General features: G+C 43.2%; 1 protein-coding gene across 8 annotated transcripts; it reads right to left on the bottom strand.

The window, feature by feature from the left end:
- Positions 1-2019: 2019 nt before the first annotated feature.
- LOC117005185 (myosin-1B-like) lies at positions 2020-16183 on the bottom strand. 8 transcript variants are annotated; one of them, XM_033076597.1, is made up of 38 exons: positions 15980-16183; positions 15749-15892; positions 15498-15654; positions 14855-14882; positions 14640-14757; positions 14468-14560; positions 14306-14369; positions 14125-14223; positions 13916-14019; positions 13687-13825; positions 13218-13336; positions 12978-13127; positions 12198-12368; positions 11625-11959; positions 11401-11479; positions 10755-10842; positions 10545-10662; positions 9747-9870; positions 9531-9667; positions 9174-9429; positions 7999-8241; positions 7717-7893; positions 7496-7641; positions 7316-7406; positions 6838-7227; positions 6596-6722; positions 6242-6360; positions 5799-5995; positions 5251-5434; positions 4999-5164; positions 4701-4825; positions 4206-4514; positions 3853-4056; positions 3059-3184; positions 2794-2964; positions 2602-2706; positions 2365-2460; positions 2020-2172 (listed from the first exon to the last, which is right to left on the bottom strand). In XM_033076597.1, the coding sequence occupies exons 1-38, from the start codon at positions 16181-16183 to the stop codon at positions 2020-2022; spliced, it is 5856 nt and encodes a 1951-aa protein (XP_032932488.1). The 8 variants fall into 8 exon arrangements, with proteins under 8 accessions (XP_032932488.1, XP_032932490.1, XP_032932489.1 ...); XM_033076599.1 differs by having other exon boundaries at positions 11649-11959; XM_033076598.1 differs by having other exon boundaries at positions 11401-11486; positions 11653-11959.
- Positions 16184-18181: the final 1998 nt, after the last annotated feature.

Genomic DNA, 18181 nt, shown 5'->3' with positions numbered 1-18181 from the left:
CTGTTGTGCCCAACCAGTGTCTTGCTCCCACTACTCCCCTCCCTGCCTCCCACAGCTCCCCTCCCACATCCTGCTTTTGCTGGGAAGCAACTGGATGTAGGTAAGCAGCTGCATGGGGAAATACAAATACATTAGCATTAGCAGAAAACAGTTCTTCCTCTTCTGCCTTGTTGGCAGAGGCTCCCTTGGGTTACTGCAGCTCCTGGCTGAAGGAGCATTTCCACCTGTACTGTGGCCTCTGTGGTGGGTAGGAGTGTTGTAGGGCCCCATCTCATGCCACAATCTGTCCACACAATGGTTGGGGCACAGCAAAAAAACTGTGGATGGAGGAGAAATGCAACATACTAAAAGAACAGAAAAGAGCTTTTTGCTGCTCATCTCAAGTGTGGTTCCCTCATTCACCCTGTCACCCTTTCTGAAAAACAGTGGTCTGTTAATGGAGGTCTCTGATGAGCCCTTAGAAGAGCAGGGCATTTAGAAGCACACTGACACATCCTGTGATGGGCCATGCAGCTGGGCCGTGTTTGACATCAGTCACAGGCAATACAGGTCCTGCTCATACAAAATGTGCTTCAAGGGCCCAAAGAGTTCAAGAGAGCACCAAAAAATCCCAGAGACACTCAGCTATGATGGACCCTAAACTATCATTTCTACAATGAATGGAGTCCCTTCCCAGCTCCGTCATCTGCTGCTCAAATGTTATTTTTATATTTAATTAAGAATTATAATTTTAAAGAAGTGGTTTTACAGCACTCGTAGACTAGCTGAAGGATTAGAAAGGATATCCAAAAGGGACATAGGAAGGTCAGCCAGGGACTGACACCTCTGGTGGGATAGAACACGTTTAGGACTTGCATTAAATAAACAAGTTTGAGGGACCTGCTAAAGCTTGACACAAAATATCAAACAGTCAATATCCCTCTCTGTGTCTTGGCAAAAACAAATTATCAGCAGTAAGAGGACCTATCCAGCTTTGCTTCTAATTTACCAGGCTCTTAGACACCTTGAATGCATTCCCAAACCATCCAATTTAATTGCTTTTCTGTAAAGTGTGATCAGCATTTAGATACCTTATCCAACCAATGTTGTATTTTACATTTCCAATCAACATGTAAAAGTTGACTGTCTAGTTCAGCTTAATGCAAAATAAAATATTGTGGGCTAATTGTTGGTTCTTAGGAAAACAAACAGGCATAGCATTTTGAGAATGACAATAAACTGACAGGACAGTCGGGTTGTGGACAGAGCAGAAGGGTTGAACCTAGAAAGGCAGTGGAAGGTTTGACTGAAATTATAAATAGAGACCTAAGTCTTAGGTATTCTTTCTTCCATAGTCTTTTAAATGTGGATTCCTCTTACTCATCCTGCATGTGAATGAATGTAATTTTGTGCTATGCAGGAAATAAAATTACTACAGAAAAAGGGAGTGGGGATATCTCTTCATGCCACTTCCTCACCATGTTGGTTTGACTGCTTGTCACTTCTTGGAAAGAAATTTGCATTTCCCATACTTTTAATCTTAACCAAATAAGCAAAATTTTTCAATTAATAAAAATTTTATATATATAGTTATTTACATATATATATATATTTGTGTGGGTGTGGGTGTATATGCTAAAAGTTTCAGGAATCTCTCCTCCTATTACTTTATATTTTTTCCTAAGAAGACAAAAATCACTTGAAAGAATGTAGTCTTAGTCCATCAAAGAAATGCATGCTTATCATTGCAAGAGGAAGAATAAACCCATATAATTATTACCATTCTTCATGCATTTTTAGAAATGCAAGTGTAAAAATGCTTTGCTGTTTGATATAATTTTAAATGTGAAAATGAACTGTGTTGATGTACTTCAAAAGTAATGAATGCTAGAATAAATAAATAAAACATGATAGTCACTGTTCATATGCAAGGGTCTCTACTGTCTTTATTACCTAGACATAAATGATAATTACTGAAGAAAGCAACACAGAGGTTTACATTTTATGCATGCCTCAGGTCACTTTTTAGTTTTGGGAAATTCATTCCTCTTCTTCTATCTTCTTATGAATCTCCCGGCTCTTGGCTCGGAGCTTGTTGACCTGTGACTCTGCAATGTCAGCCCGCTCCTCGGCTTCCTCCAGCTCGTGCTGGATCTTGCGGAACTTGGACAAGTTGACATTGGACAGCTCCTCCTGTGAGGCAAGAGGGAGTTGTGAAAACAACAGGCAGCGTGTGGACATTTAGTACCAGAAAACTGGGCAGACAAAAATTCAAATGTCACAGCTGCACTAGCAGAGCAGATTCAGAACCAAGATAAGAAGCTGCTCAGGATGTTATGTGTGTCAGAAAAAAAAGTATATTGGAATGGATAAACTGGTACTTACAGCTTCCTCAGCTTGTCTCTTGTAGGATTTCACTTTCATTTGCAGCTTGTCCACCAGATCCTGCAGCCTGAGGACATTCTTCCTGTCTTCCTCAGACTAAAGAGGTTGGCAAACAAGATAGAGATTCAATTCATGGTCCTCCATCATGCAAGGGTAACAGTTCCCCTTGGGGATGGTATTGCAGAATGTGACTCACTGTGAGAAAACCCTGTCAGAGCAGGAGACCTCCTGCCTTACCTGGTAGGTCAGTTCCTTCACCCTCCGCTCGTACTTGCGCACTCCCTTCACGGCTTCAGCGCTGCGCTTCTGCTCAGCATCAACCTCCCCTTCCAGCTCCCGCACCTGCAAGGACAAGCCCATCCCTGCAGCTTCCCTGGCAATGTCTCTCCAAGGACATGCTCACTCAGGCACAGCCCCAGCCTTACACACCCTGGCTTCCAGCTTCTGGATCTGCTTCTTCCCTCCCTTCAGTGCCAGCTGCTCGGCCTCTTCCAGACGGTGCTGCAGGTCCTTCACTGTCTGGTCCAGGTTCTTCTTCATCCTCTCCAGGTGGGCACTGGTGTCCTGCTCCTTCTTCAGCTCTTCTGCCATCATGGCCGCCTGGTCAGAGCAAAGGGTCAAAGCCATTTTAGGGTTGGAGATATTTTGGGCAGAGCACATTCACCATCAGCAATGCCAGGAGCACCCAACTCACATCTGTGATGGCCTTCTTGGCCTTCTCCTCAGCGTTGCGGGCTTCCTGGATGGTATCCTCCATTTCTCCCTGGATATGGGCAATGTCTGTTTCCAGCTTCTTCTTGGTGTTGATCAAGCTTGTGTTCTGTTGAAGAGCATGAACATGATTTTGTTTTTGTTAGTTTGCGTATCGTATCAAGTACAGGATAAGTGGTTTATTTAATATAGATCGTGCAATCAGGTCATATTGGATTCTAAGAGATCTACTGTTTTAGCTATTAATTTATCATATATGTTGTGCTTTGGTATTTTGTGAGCATCCTCCATGAAGTCTTCTCTCACAGTTTCTCAGATAACAAAGAAGGAATTTAGACTGAAAAATGAAAAATATACTTTCCTTATCATATACAGTCTAGTGACCATGAAACTTTGAGATGCTTCAATAGAATACTTACAATGACATTGTTAAATTACATTAATGACAGAATTAGTGTGGTCCTATTTTGTTCATGGTAAGGCTACATTTGCCTTTAAAGTCTCAAATGAAAACGTCAAAGGTGTTGAACTCACGTAAAAGAGTAACAACCTCACCAACTTCTCTGAATTTATTAATATTAAGGTATCTATACTGTAGTTTAGTGAAACTCATATTGTATCTACATCTGAAATAACAGTCTTAATATTATCTATCACTTATTGCTTTCTATTTACTGTGAAAGCCACTGCATTTAATAAAATACTGTTACAGCTCAGCCACTCAAGTTAATTTACACAATTGGAGCAATACTATAAATACTGTTTTTATAGACAGACCTGGCTATGGAGTAGCTGCACACGCTCACTGGCATCCATTAATTCCTGCTCAGCCATTTTCCTCGACCGCTCTGTCTGCTCCAGGGCTGCCCGGAGCTCCTCAACTTCAGCCTGCAGCAGGTTTGCTCTGCGCTCCACCATGGCCACCTGTTCCTTCAGGTCATCCTGGGCTCTGACAGCATCATCCAAGTGCAGCTGGGTATCCTGGAAAGAGAGATACCACATATTGGGAGGTGTGTGTCTTCTATTTTGATATTTCCTATTTCCCCAACAACTTAGAACTGAAGGAATTATAACATAAGGAAAAAAACTTAGCTGTGTCAGAACACAGAAAATCTTTAATTGTGCCATACCTTGAGCACTGCCTGGGTGTTTCTCAGGTTCTTTTGTGCCTCTGCAGCCTGGCGGTTGGCATGGCTCAGCTGGATCTCCATTTCATTCAGGTCTCCCTCCATCTTCTTCTTCAGCCTCAGGGCTTCATTCCTGCTCCTGATCTCAGCATCCAGGGTGCTCTGCATGGACTCCACAACTCGCAGGTGGTTTCTCTTCATCTGGTCAATCTCCTCATCTTTCTCTGCTATCTTCCTGTCAATCTCAGCCTTGACTTGGTTGAGCTCAAGCTGCAGGCGCAGGATCTTCCCCTCTTCATGTTCCAGGGAAGCCTGGAAAAGTGGACATAAACATTGACAACATTGATTAGACTTTTTCTTACATTCTAGGGAACTGCAAACTGTTACCAGAAATCTCAGCTGTCTGCACTCCCCAGCCAGAATAGAGGATAATCCAGGCCTTTTCAGCCCTATTTCCTCATTTATTTAGTGCAGACACCAGTGATTATGGTCATGTACCTCAGCTTCCTCCAGAGAAGCCTGGATTTCAGATTTTTCCTGCTCAATCTGCTTCTTGACTTTCTCCAGCTCATGAATCGCCTTTCCTCCCTCAGCAATCTGCTCCGTGAGGTCAGAAATCTCCTCTGCAAGGAAAGATGAAAAGCAGCATGGTCAAGCACAGAGCTGAATGGAGAAAGGCTCTGGTGCATCAAGGGGCCAGGCATGTTCTTATCCCTGCAGGCCCAGAGCCGTTAAGTGTGGCAGAGAGACAAGCTTGTGAGAAAGGGCAGTGTGGAGCAGAGGGCCATGGACTTACGCTGCAAGTTCTTGTTCTCCCGCTTCATTGTCTCCAGATGGTCCAAGGACTCCTCATAGGCATTCTTCATCTTGAACAGTTCTGTGCTGAGAGAGCGAGACTCCTTCTGGGAGGCCTCCAGCTCAGCTTGTGTTTCCTCATACTTCTGCTTCCATTCTGCCAGGATCTGCAGAGAAACAGGCTGTGAGTAGGGTTGTGGCCATCATGGGGGCATGCTCTGGCCAGGAGTGCTGGTGCTGGAGGCCAAAAGACCTTGTCAAAGTTCTTCTGCTTCTTATCAAGAGCAGCACAGGCAGCATTGGATCTCTCCACGTCAATCATCAGGTCCTCCACTTCATTCTGCAACCTCTGCTTTGTCTTTTCCAGGGAGGCACATTTGGCATTGACAGCCTCAACATGTTCCTCTGCATCCTGCAGACGCTGGGCCAGCTTCTTTCTGGAAAGTGGAAAGCATAAGTAAGCCTGTGGTATGAAGCAGCATGTGTTACACGAGAGTAAATTTAGCCCCCTGCTACTCTGTGACCCCTATTCACAGCGAGGTGTAAGACTTCTCCCAGACAGCCACTCTATTTCCATGTCTGAATTCAGGAGCAATCCTGCAGCGGTTCCCTCTCTGCTGGCCTCTCTCTGCTACTCTGGATCTTTCTGCTTTTTCCCAATGTGTACATGCTTTCTGTCATATTTTGTCTCTTTTTGACCCCATGTGAAGGAGGAAACTGACTTCTTCATCACAATGTAAAGTGGGATCCTCAAATGTCCAATCTTAGTCTCTGCTAGTGTTCTCAACATTCCCCACATACTTGGCCTCCTCGAGCTCCTCCGTGCGCTGAATCGCGTCTGTCTCGTATTTGGTTCTCCACTGGGCCACTTCGCTGTTGGCCTTGGACATGGCTCGCTGCAGCTCCCCCTTGGCCTCCTGCTCCTCCTCATATTGTTCCCGGAGCAAGTCACAGTCATGGCGAGCAGACTGCAGGGCATGGGCCAGGGCATTCTTGGCCTTGGGGGAAAAAAAAACAGTATCAAAATGAAAGGAAATATCCTGGGAAATGTCCTTAATAGGAACATCTAAGAAAGACCTGTGATGAGAAAGATCTTTGAATTTGCAAAAGAATTAATGGATAGACTACACGGAAAAAAAAGCAATGCCCCAATGGGAAAAGTCTCCGTTATCTAAATGGTTGCTTTTGTCCCTTTCATCATGTTGATTAACATATTTAATATATTTAGGAATAAGCCTTCTCACCTTTATCTCTTCATCCAAATGCCTCTTGAGTTCCTCAATCTGTTGGGTGAAAGCCTGTTTGCCTCTTGACAGCTGAGAAACCAAAGCATCCTTCTCTTCCACCTGGCGTGAATATTCACCTAAGAAAATTTGCAGATACACAACAGTTTTAATGCCATTGATTGTGACACTGCTAACATTTGGAGATGTAAAACCAGACCGTTTGCAGTCCATGCTGAAACTTATGATCCCATTTCAAACACTTCCAGTAGATGTGTCACAAAGTGTGTTGGACAGATCATATGCCCAGAAGCGTCATTTTTGCAATATCTCTGAGATGTTATTGATCTGCACATGTAGATATGTGTGTCTCACCTGCTTCTGTCTGCAGACGAGCTCTTTGAGCATTGAGGTCATTGATCATGCGCTGATGCTCCTCTTCCTTGGTCTTAATCTCACTCAGCTGGTCTTCCAGTGTGCGGCACATCTTCTCCAGGTTGGCCTGTGTTTCAGCAAATGGAAAGTGAAGAGTTAACCATCCACACTCTGAAGAAGGCCAGGTTCAAGAATTGTGTTGTATCCCACTGGGTCAATGAGCCTGTAAAATATTGGTGTACCTTGGCTTTAGAGACAGACTCCATGTTGCTGGCCAAGTCATCAATCTCCATCTTTAGCTCACTCTTCTCCTTTTCCAGCTTCTGTTTCACACGTTGCAGGTTGTCGATCTGCTCCCCCAGCTCAGCTGTGCTGTCCGCGTGCTTCTTGCGCAGGGCGGCAGCCGTGGCTTCGTGCTGCAGCGTGGCCTCTTCCAGGTCACGGCGCATCTTCTGGAATTCTGCCTCACGCTTCTTGTTCATATCAATCTGAGCTGCTGTGGCCCCTCCTGCCTCTTCCAGGCGCTCACTGATCTCCTCCAGCTCCCTGGACAGGTCAGCCCGATGCTTCTCTGCTTTAGCGCGAGAGGTTCGCTCTGCCTCAATTTCCTCCTCCAGCTCCTCAATACGCGCCTGCAGAACAGCAGGGACCCTTCACACCTGTGCCCTCCTCCTGCCTGAGCTGAGCCTGAGCAAGGCAGGGGAAGGAACAGACACTTGCCTGCAGCTCCTTGATCTTCTTCTGCAGTTGCATGCCCAGGGCTTGTTCATCCTCAGTTTTGCTCTGGATCTGGCTGATTTCAAAGTCTTTCCTTTGGGCCAAGTTAGAACCATGTTAGAGCTCAAAGAAAAAAGACAAGTGCTGCCCCCCAACACTCAGGTGCCCCAGAGCCACACTTACTTCTTCAGTTTCTCATCCAGCTGCTGCTTGTCATTCTCCAAATCCATGATGCTGTCCTGGGCCAGCTTCAGGTCTCCTTCCAGTTTCCTCTTAGCTCTCTCCAGGTCCATGCGCAGTTTCTTCTCTTGCTCCAGGGACCCTTCCAGCTAAACACAACAAGACCATCAGTGCTCTACCAGCCAGGACTCCATACCTGTCCTGTTCCTGCTCTGTGTGCTTACATCATCCACTTGCTGTTCCAGTTTGGTCTTGGATTTGGTCAGAGTATTGACTTTGTCCTCCTCTGCCTGCAGGTCATCCAGGGTCTGCTGATGGGCCTCTTGGAGGGCTTTCTTCTCTTTTGTCAGCTTGGCAATGGTCTCGTCCAGGGCTGCCATCTCCTCAGTCAGGTTTTTCACCTTTAGGAAGAAGGCATCAAATGTAAATAAAGGAAGTAGCTATACAGGTCCCGTAATAGCACAGGGCTCTTTTCCAGAGTGCAAGTGACAGGTTCTGCCTCATACCTTGTTTTCTGTGGCATGTTTTTCCTTCTCCACCTTGGCCAGTGTTAGCTCAAGGTCATCAATGTCTTTCTTCAGCTCTGAACATTCATCCTCCAGTTTCCTCTTCTTGGCTGTCAGTTCAGCATTAATTTCCTCTTCATCCTCTGCCCTTTCAGTCACCTCCTTAATTTTGGCTTCCAGCTGGATTTTGGTTTTGATGAGCTGGTCACACCTTTCCTCAGCATCAGCCAAAGCATCAGCTTCCTATTAGGGAAACATGGATTTGTTTGCTAATCACAAGTGTTCACAAAAGCTGAATAGAGAAATTATATTTGTCATTGATTAAAAGAAACATGGAATTATTCTTTTCTGTTTCATTTCAGGAAGTGATTCTTTTGGACAGCCTCTTGTAAATCAGAACAGATTTTTATTCTATCTCATTTTTTACTCTTAGCAATTATTCTCTCTTATTTTTCTTATGAATAAAATGATAATACCCTGTAATACTTTTATTCTCAAGAGTTTTCATTACTTTCTCTAGAAGTTAAGTACCTTATGTAAATGTGTAGTAATTTTCTTTTCTTTATCTTTTTATAAGCTATTCTAGGAAAGACTGACTTCAAATAAATTTTCTATGGATGCGATAATTTGATATATATTTTAGGCTCAATCAGAGGTTTCAATTTGAATCTGATTTTATTTTGAATCTGTGAAGGCAATATCTAAAGACACAAAGTAATGTGGAAATATTGACCAATCCCTTGATCTCCCAATGGACTTAAAAGGTACTTATGGGACTGTGACATAATGCAGAGGGGTTTTGTGTCCTCCTGGAATAGTGGTTGCAGAAAGAAAGGTGACATAACATGTGTCATGTAAAATGGCATAGAGTTCTTTTATTTGGGCAACTGATTGAAACCAGCATAAGTTGGTAAATTAATCACTCTGCAGACTCTGCTAACTGTAAATACCAATCTCCAGTGAGTACGTTGGATGTTATATTGCGAACCTGGAGAAACAGACCTATGTGCTTACATGCTTCAAAAGTTATTCCCAAGCTAGAACCTCATATTATAATGGTAGCACTGAGTGGTCTGGATTTTACCTTCCATTACTCATATTAAAATATTTTCTCCGAAATTTTATTGTGCATGTGCTATGAGGGTACCTGGAAGAAATACACTCATGTTACTTACAGATTGCACTTGGAGCTGCAGGTCATTTTTCTCCTGCATTAGAGATGCCATTTTCTCCTCCAGTTCCTTCCTCTTTGCCTCAGACTTCGCAAGCTCTTCCTTGGTTTTCTCAAACTCCCCCTTCATGTTGGCCATCTCCTTCTCAGACTCAGCACTCTTCAGCAAAGGCTTGATCTTGAAGAACAGCTTCATCCATGGCCAGTGTTTGACATTCATGAATGAACGAATGTTGTACTGGATGCAGAAGATGGACTCCCTGAGAAAGAATTAAAATATATGATGAATATTCTCAGCCTGAGGAGTGTCAACGATTTCCCCCAAGCTGAGTGACTTTAGCTGAAGAAGAGGAAGGTGTACCTCCGTTCCACCATTCTCCTGTACTCCACTCTCATCAGGTAGCCCCTGCATCTGGCCTGGGTGCGGGTGATGAGCTGTGCCAGCTTCTCATCCCTCATCTCCTCCAGGAGTCCCAGCAGCCCAGCTTTGAAGAACACCTTGAGAGAGAGAATGTTGCAGCACATCACTGTCAGGTAGAGCAAAGCCCAGGGACACAGGGAATGGGAGCATTTGTACCTTGGTGTGTCCAAATTTGTACTGGGTGTGGTCCACATCGATTGACCCAAGGAGCTTCTCAGAAGCCTTCTTGCTATCGATGAACTGTCCCTCAGGGATGGCACTGGCATTAAGCACCTTGTATCTGTGGAATTAGAGGAAATAGAACTGAAGAGAATGTCAAGTCCTCAGAATATTCTGTTTACTGAAACTAAGTGCAGTGTTTGCAGCAGAATCAGGCTGAGGAAGTTGGAATTTTTTCCCTTGTTTAGAGATACCCTTCTGGTAAAGTGTTAACCTGGTAACAACATTAAGGAAACTTTTTCAGTCTTCAGGGGACCTGCCATGATCATGACATTGATTTTCTGTCAGTTCAATCCATATTCTTTTACTAAGCTATGCTGTAGAAAATTGCTTGAGAGGAACATTGGCACTTTCCCATACTCTCTGTATTGGAGAAAAGCCTCTTCCCCCGAAACTTGCAGCTGATGCAGTGGCCAAGGAACTCTTAGTTTGTAATTTTTACCTGAACCTGCTGCTACCATTCCTAAACTGCATTTATTAGTCTTGTAATCATTGGCTTCTGCAGCTCTGCTGTGCTTCCATACTCAGATGCCTCCACAGTCAGTGAGGACACCTGACACTTCATTTCTCAACAATTTTTCTTTTGCTAGCCATATATGTTGCCTTTTGTTAGTCCCCAACATTCAATTTTCTTCCAGTTATAACCAGAAAGAGCTAGTGTTAAAAAATACCCTCAAGTGATAGATGTAAAACATCAGCAGGAAAGACAGAATGGAAATAAGAAAGTAAACTGACCTTTGTTTGAAATCAGCATAGAGGATTCTGCTGGGGAATCCCTTCCTGCAAATCCTGATCCCTTCCAGCACGCCGTTACAGCGCAGCTGGTGAAGCACCAGCTCGTGCTCCATGGCACCTAAGCAATAAGACAATTGTTTGACAATTCATGATAAAACATAGAGAAAAATGGCTGTCACACTATTTTTAGTCTCTGCTCATGGTTCTTACCAGGTGTTTTAGACTCATTGGGGATGATACAGCGCACAAAATGGGGGTGAGTGCTCCGTAGATTGGTCATCAGCTTGTTCAGATTTTCCTGTGGGTTCATGAGTAAAGGTTTTTAATTGACAAATATTACCTACTCAGTTACGCTTTCAGATGTGAGAAAAGTTTCATAAAACATTAACAGGTTTGTAATTCCAAACTGCAGCTTTTTAACGTGAGTTTTCTTCTGTCTTTCACCCTTGAGCAGCAGAGAAAGTCACAAAACTTTGCAATGTGTTTTTACAAGACTGGGGGATATATCCACTCAGCCAGAAAAACTATGGAGTATGGTGACCAGTTGTTCATAGCAAAAAGTATAATTTTGAGTAAAAGAAGTTCCTTTGCAATAACCATATTCTTATTGTTTGTACTTTGGTGTATAGCCTGACCTCAGTTCTTTTTCTAGCATTTGAAGAAAGGTGAGATCAAAATACATCTTTCTGATCTGGCCCCAGCTGACTTGCTGTCAGGTCATTTATGAATAACCAAACAATTATTCTTGACACAGAAAAATGTTAACAGCTGCAGTTAAATGGTGTTATTGCAGCTAGATATAACAACAAATAAAACAACCCAGGAAAGAAGTAGAGAGGATGATTTTTGTACTCACCCTGAAAAGAGCTGAGACAGTCTGGAAAGAAGAACCCTTCTTCTTGCCTCCCTTCTTGCCACCACCACCACCACCACCACTAGCCTCTGGAAAACAGAAAAAAAAAAATATTTACAACTTGTAAAGAGAAAGTTTTTTCATATATATACCAGTCATTATAAGAATGGAACATAGAAAAGAACAATAGCAGATATTCATAGTGCTGGTAGAGTCACTAAATAAACATGGAAATATGAATGTCATAGAACTGACCTGCCTCTCCTCCAGCAGAGGCAAAGAGTAAAGCCAGAGTCTTCAAAGACGACTTCTGGTACAGCCCCACAACAGTTTCATTCAGAGGGTCCTTGTTCTTGTCAAGCCAACCAGTGATGTTGTAGTCCACTGTGCCAGCATAGTGCACCAGGGAGAAGTGGGCCTCAGCCTTGCCTTTGCCAGGCTTGGGCTTCTGGAAGTTGTTGGACTTGCCCAGGTGCTGGTCATAGAGCTTGTTCTTGAAAGAGGTGTCAGTTGCCTTGGGGAACATGCACTCCTCTTCCAGGATGGAGAAGATGCCCATGGGCTGCGAGAAGTACAAGGAAGGAGAGAGGACAAGGTGAAAAGGCAGAAAGACTCAGAGATGAAATAACGTCCTGACTGGGACAATATTAGTGCTCTCAGGGATTGTTCTGCTCAGTAAATATAAAATAATACAAACTGATGTATCTGCACTATCATATTTACTATTTCAAGCTGCATTTAGAAATATATATAAAATTATGCATTTCTGAAAAACCTCACATTGTGAATTACAGAAATACCTTCTCAATGAGCTCAATGCAGGCAGCCAGGTCCATGCCAAAGTCAATGAACTCCCATTCAATCCCCTCCTTCTTGTACTCCTCCTGCTCCAGCACGAACATGTGGTGGTTGAAGAACTGTTGCAGTTTCTCATTGGTGAAGTTGATGCACAGCTGCTCCAGGCTGTTGAACTGCACAATTACAAATCAAGATTATCATTAATGTAAATTTAGAAAGTTAGGGATGAAGAACAGTGTGGGCTATTTTTACCAAACACAGGAGGATCTGTAATTGCTCTGTCTTCATTGATTCAGTAGTTTGGAACTTCTGTCAGTGTGACCAATTTGTCAAACTGAACTTTATCCATATATTTTTGACTCTAGAAGCTTAGATAATTTTAATAACTCACACTTTGTCAGCTTTGAAATCTACTAGACTGCACTAATTCAGATACAGGAGAGTCCACTGCACAACACTATACCAACGTACACAAATGTTGATTTAAAATCATGTGCCAAGTCTTCAGCAAAAATCTGCATTAGAGATTTCATTGGCATATGTGCAAAACAAAAACCTAATTGAAATTAAAACCCTAAAGGAATCAGAATGTTCTAGATACACTACAAAGGATCAAACCATTTATAATGAAAAAAAAAAAAAAAATCCGAAAAACAAAACCGAAACAAACAAAAAGAAGTGAACACCCCAACAAACCAGCAGCATTCTTTCTGAAATATTTGTCACATAACAATAAGACTTTAACAAGTTTACAAGCATGCTGATAAACCCCTGTTCCTTACATCAAAGATCTCAAAGCCAGCAATGTCCAGGACACCAATGAAGTACTGCCTGGGCTGCTTCGTGTCCAGTTGTTGGTTGATGCGAACAACCATCCACAGGAACATCTTCTCAAAAACAGCCTTTGCTAGGGCACCCACTGAATTGTATACCTGAAATATAAAACAGAAGGTGTGTATTTATAATGCAGGATAAATTAGAAAGTCCAGGGAACCTATCCACAGTACAGGGGGTTTTGTTACCTGCTGCACAGTTTGACCCTTGGTCACGTATTCATTCCCCACCTTGACTCGGGGGTAGCAGAGGGCCTTGAGCAGGTCTGCTGAGTTCAGACCCATCAGGTAGGCAGCCTTGTCAGCAACTAAACATCAAAACAATCAGTTATTAAGGTACCAGTAGACACTACTGTTCCTTTAAAAAATATATTAAAGGGCAATTCCAAAAAAATCAAACTATTAGTAAAGATAAAAAAGGTGTACATGTTAATGGCAGAACTCTTCGGAAGACATTGGACTTTACAATTTTTATTATTCAAAATAACTCGAGTTCTGCTCCTCCAGAGAAGTCCTCTGGCTAGGACTCACTATCATTCTACAATACTGGCACTGGGAAAATGCACAGGCTGAGTCAATCATTCTGACCCTGACACGCTGCCTTTAACTATCTGAATGTTCAGTATCTTCTGTGCTCTGGGATGGGTTGTGCTGGTACCTTCTGTGCCATCAGGCTCTGCCTGCTCCTCTCGTTGTTTCTGCTTGAACTTCAGGTTCCCATAGTGCATGACAGCCCCTGTCAGCTTGTAGATGGCTGTTTTCTCATCAGCAGTGAAGCCCAGGATGTCAATGGCACTCTAACAAAACAGTTGTTAAGGTGAGTGTGTACCCCAGCTGTTAAAGGTCAGAGAAATGAAACTTCACCTAAGAAAACTTCTGCTACTTACATCGGTGGCCATCAGCTCTTCCTGGTCGTTAATGCTGGGAACTGTGATCTCACCTTGACTCACATACTGATAGTCATAGGGGTTGGTGGTGATCAGTAACATCTCTGAAAAGAAGGACAAAACCTAGTCAGGTCACATGCAATTGGCACGAAAAGGAATTTAGTTTTGTTCCATAACCTTTGCCTGGAGTAGTCAGTGATCTTTCCTACCAATTAGTTCTGGCTTCTTGTTAGACATGATCTGATAAAAGATGTGGTAGCTCCTTTCCGCCTTGAGCTGGAAAGTGACTCTGGACTTCTCCAGCAGATCTGGCAAGGATGGTAGGACACAGTCAAGAACAAGAAGTGGGGAAGGCTGGAAGGAAGGGGATTAAGCCAGAGGGTGTCTTACATGTTTCAATGTCAGCAGAAGCCAGTTTGCCTGTGGCACCGAAATGGATTCTGATGAATTTACCCTGAAAGTAGCAGGAAAGTCAATTGAGACTTATTTTACCAATCTGGATATCAATAATATTCAAACTGGTGTTGACAGTTGTCACAAGTAACAACTTACAAAGCGTGAGGAGTTGTCGTTCCTCACGGTCTTGGCATTTCCAAAGGCCTCCAGCAGTGGGTTGGCACTGATGATTTGATCCTCAAGTGTCCCCTGAAACAGAAGTCTTCTTGTCAGGATCTAGCTCACCAAGAAATTGCATAGCTGCTGGTGTTTAATCCTGGGACCTCACCTGCATTTTGCCTGATGGCTGCTGCTCCTCTTTCTTCTTGTCTCCACTGGCTGCAATTGTTGCAAAGTACTGGATGACACGCTTTGTGTTCACAGTCTTCCCGGCCCCGGATTCTCCGCTGCCAAAGCCAAGAGAGAAGCAGAGGGTGCATGGTCAGGCAGGAGGTGCCCTGGCACCAGGTAGCCCTGCAGGGACCGCGCAGGGGGTGTACGTACGTGATCAGGATGGACTGGTTCTCCCGATCTGTGAAGAGACAGAAACAAATGGACTTTGCAAATGAAGAACACAGAAGGACTGAAAATGAATGTAAGTCATGGCAAGGAAAAAAACCCGCATTTTTTTCCTTGTTTACTCCTAAGCCTTTTTTTCCATTTCAATCCCTTGCAAAGCAATTAGCACTTGCACTCTTTCCTTGAAACACATTCACAACATTTTTGACCCAGGTTTGGAGAATTGTGGATTTCACAGATGTCCCTCCAAATTTCATAGGGAAGGCCATGACATGCACAAAGCATTCTTTTATCCTATAACCCTTTGCCATGGAACACTGAATGTCCCTGAAGAGCCATATGCATCTTCTCTGTTCCATTCTAGGGTCTTTTCCTTCTCCTGCATAGAGTAAATTATTTTAATTTTCAGCTACACAGGTTGCTTTTAGAGCAGCAGAGAAAGTGAGAGTAAAGACCCATGACAAAGGAATCCTGATCATGGAACTCAATAGAACAGAGAAAGAAAGGAATGAAAAAGGCAGAAGCAAAACTCGCAGCACTGCATATTCCTATTTCATTTTCCATGACAGGTTCTATCAAGACAAAGCAGAACAGTTGTGGCCTGATGCTTAGGATGAGAGCTACTCACCGGTCAGCATGAACTGATAGGCATTGTCAGAGATGGAGAAGATGTGTGGAGGGGCCTCCTGGCGCTTCTTGCCTCGGTAGGCCAACACCACCTCGGGGTTGTACACCGGCAGCCACTTGTAGGGGTTGACAGTGACGCAGAAGAGACCCGAGTAGGTCTGTGAGGAAGGGACACAGCACGTTGGCTTCCCCTGAGCCTGGCCCAGCAGCTCCTGAGGCTGCCCAGAGGAAGCTGCTGCTGCTGCCACTTACGTAGATCATCCAGGCTGCGTAACGCTCTTTGAGGTTGTACAGCACAGCGGGTTCGTGGAGGTGGGTCATCATGGCCATGTCCTCGATTTTGTCATACTTGGGAGGGTTCATGGAGAAGATTTGATCTTCTTTCACGGTCAGGGTCTGTCAGAGGGCAGGAAGGTACATGCATGTCAGCTAAGAGCCAGACTGGGAAATAACTTCTGTTTGTAAATTTTGTATTTTACCCACCTCTCCCCCTTCAGTCTTGACAGTGACTTTGCCTGATTCTCTGCTCGTGATTGTGCTCTTCACATAGGACTCCTTTGCATGTACCACAAAGACAGATGACTTGGCATCAAAAGGTTTATTCTGGGCCTCAATTCTCTCCTTCTCTGACTTTCGGAGGTAAGGAGCTGCCTCCCCAAAGATGGCCATCTCGGCGTCTGACGACATGGCTGCTGCTTACCACGTGCAGCAAAGCACAGCACTGAAATGGAGAGGCAGTTCTCAGTGAAGGGGGAAGTTTCTTTTTTGCAGCGACCTTAGGTTTTGTAGTGTTCTGCTCTATCTATTATTGCGGTCCTCCCTTCTGCCTTACCAGCTTTTTACTGTAGATGTCTTTTAATTTTAATTTGATCTTAAAGAAAGGTATATTTGCTTGAGGCTGTTTTTTTCCCTTCTTCTAGTTTACACTTTCAGTTCACTAGATCTCATCTTGTTTCAGTAGGCTATGCTGAAATTTATATTGATTGGCAGATTCAGTGGTTATCAAAGATGCAGCAGAAATACCAAGTAGAAGCAGAACAGATATTAAGAGAAGTCATCGTATGAAAATTTAAAAGCCCATTTATATTCTTTCTCTCTCTCTCCCCCTTTTAGCTCATGTAATTTGTGCCAACTATAGAGGTGGAGTGTCATCAGGGAAAAGATGTGGAGTAAGCAGAAGCAGAGGTCTGAGTTGTCTCTGCAAACCTTTTTCCTTTGTAGAGAAATCAGAGTTTTGTCCTTTCCAATTGTTCTGCCTTTTTCTGCTCAGGTTCACCCTTTAACATTAACTTGTATAAAAAAGGGAAAACTTCTTTTTTTTCCTAAAAAACATTTGGAGGGATTTGACAAAATCTTAGCTATACGTGTGCCATTCATGGTTTTTTTCTGGATTTCTGTTTACAGTCAATCTCCTTTTAAGAGTTCTGTGTGTAAGAGGTCAATTATTTCCCAGCAGGTACCAAACAAATGAGTCCAACACAGGTATGAAAGGAAATTTGCTCTTTAAGACAGCACAGCTCAGATAGAATTTTACTGCTTTAGTGTGCACAGATGTAAAGGGGTGTGGGGAGTGGCCTTAGAAATGCCAAAAAAAAAGCAAACCTGGAGTCTTTTCCTATGGAGTAAGTAAATCAGCCTTACCTCTTGTGTCACCAGTTGACTCTTAGCCTGGAAGCTGGTCAATACTGAAAAAGAGAAGTGACAATTTGTTTCTTATCTTTACACAGACTCCCAATAGTAAGTCACAGGGCAAAAACATGACCTCAACAGAGAGGCAGCATGTCCGTTGAGAGAGACAGTTCTTTGAGGAAAGCAGTTTCACAGGCAGCAGGAATGCTGTGGGATTCTGCCAGCGCCCAACTGTCCCTACTCTTACCTTTAATCCTTCCACAGAGACAGAACAGGCTTGTCCTACCGGCACTTTTATAGGTTCTGGTTTGCACATTCAATTCCCTCCTCCTCTTTCTTAGGTCAAAAAATTTTTGGCAAATCATTGTTTGGCAAACTTGACTGAGTACATGATTCCCATTCGTGCTTGTGGATATATTTAGAAATATTTGAGGTCTTCCTAGCTATGTGAATAAATCTCCTATAAATATTATGACTAGGAATCTAGGAAGGAGGAAGTGCTGTCCAGCAAAAAGAGCATGACACTGGATCTTGGAATTGTTGGCTTCTCTTCTCCTGTTAATTGCTGTTTGACATATAAGATTTGTGTGTGTCAGGACTCAGCAGTAGTGAGAAGGATTACTATCACAAGAGCTTTGGAGGGAAACTATTCTGAAATATTTTGGAAATAAAGAATAGGAATAATCTAGTATAATCTAATTCTAAGACTGGCACCATATCATGCTTGTGTTACTGCACCTATATACAATTCCTTAGCTTTTTGGTGGATACTTCCAAAAGATCAGATCAGACAGATTATCCCCCTTGATTCATACATTTAATTACATCTTCTACCTACTTCTGAAGTATTACTGATCAGTGGTGATTTGAAATTAAACCTTAAAGTTATTATTTTGCTATTCTCCATATCTGGCTGTGCTGATTTGCTCTGATGTATGTCCAGAAGAAATTTCAGTGAGGTTACACTAGCAGGAATTCCTAAGGATGCATTTTACATCTTTCATCTTTTAAATTTATTGGCAATTCTAACTCACCAACCTCCTGCTATTTTAGAAC

The sequence above is a fragment of the Catharus ustulatus genome, chromosome 20, assembly GCF_009819885.2.
Source record: "Catharus ustulatus isolate bCatUst1 chromosome 20, bCatUst1.pri.v2, whole genome shotgun sequence".
In the NCBI taxonomy this organism is placed as follows: domain Eukaryota; kingdom Metazoa; phylum Chordata; class Aves; order Passeriformes; family Turdidae; genus Catharus; species Catharus ustulatus.
Note: the sequence above shows the minus strand (reverse complement) of the source record. Positions and strands in the feature narration are given on the sequence as shown.

What these genes read in the sequence shown, in the direction of transcription:
- LOC117005185 (XM_033076597.1), bottom strand. Translation starts at nt 16,183, where the DNA reads ATGTCGTCAGACGCCGAGATGGCCATCTTTGGGGAGGCAGCTCCTTAC. An exon ending in TATGCTGATTTCAAACAAAG is followed by an intron (nt 9,871 to 10,544) that starts GTCAGTTTACTT and finishes CTAATTCCACAG; the next exon opens with ATACAAGGTGCTTAATGCCA. An exon ending in TCGTCTGCAGACAGAAGCAG is followed by an intron (nt 6,361 to 6,595) that starts GTGAGACACACA and finishes AAATTTTCTTAG; the next exon opens with GTGAATATTCACGCCAGGTG.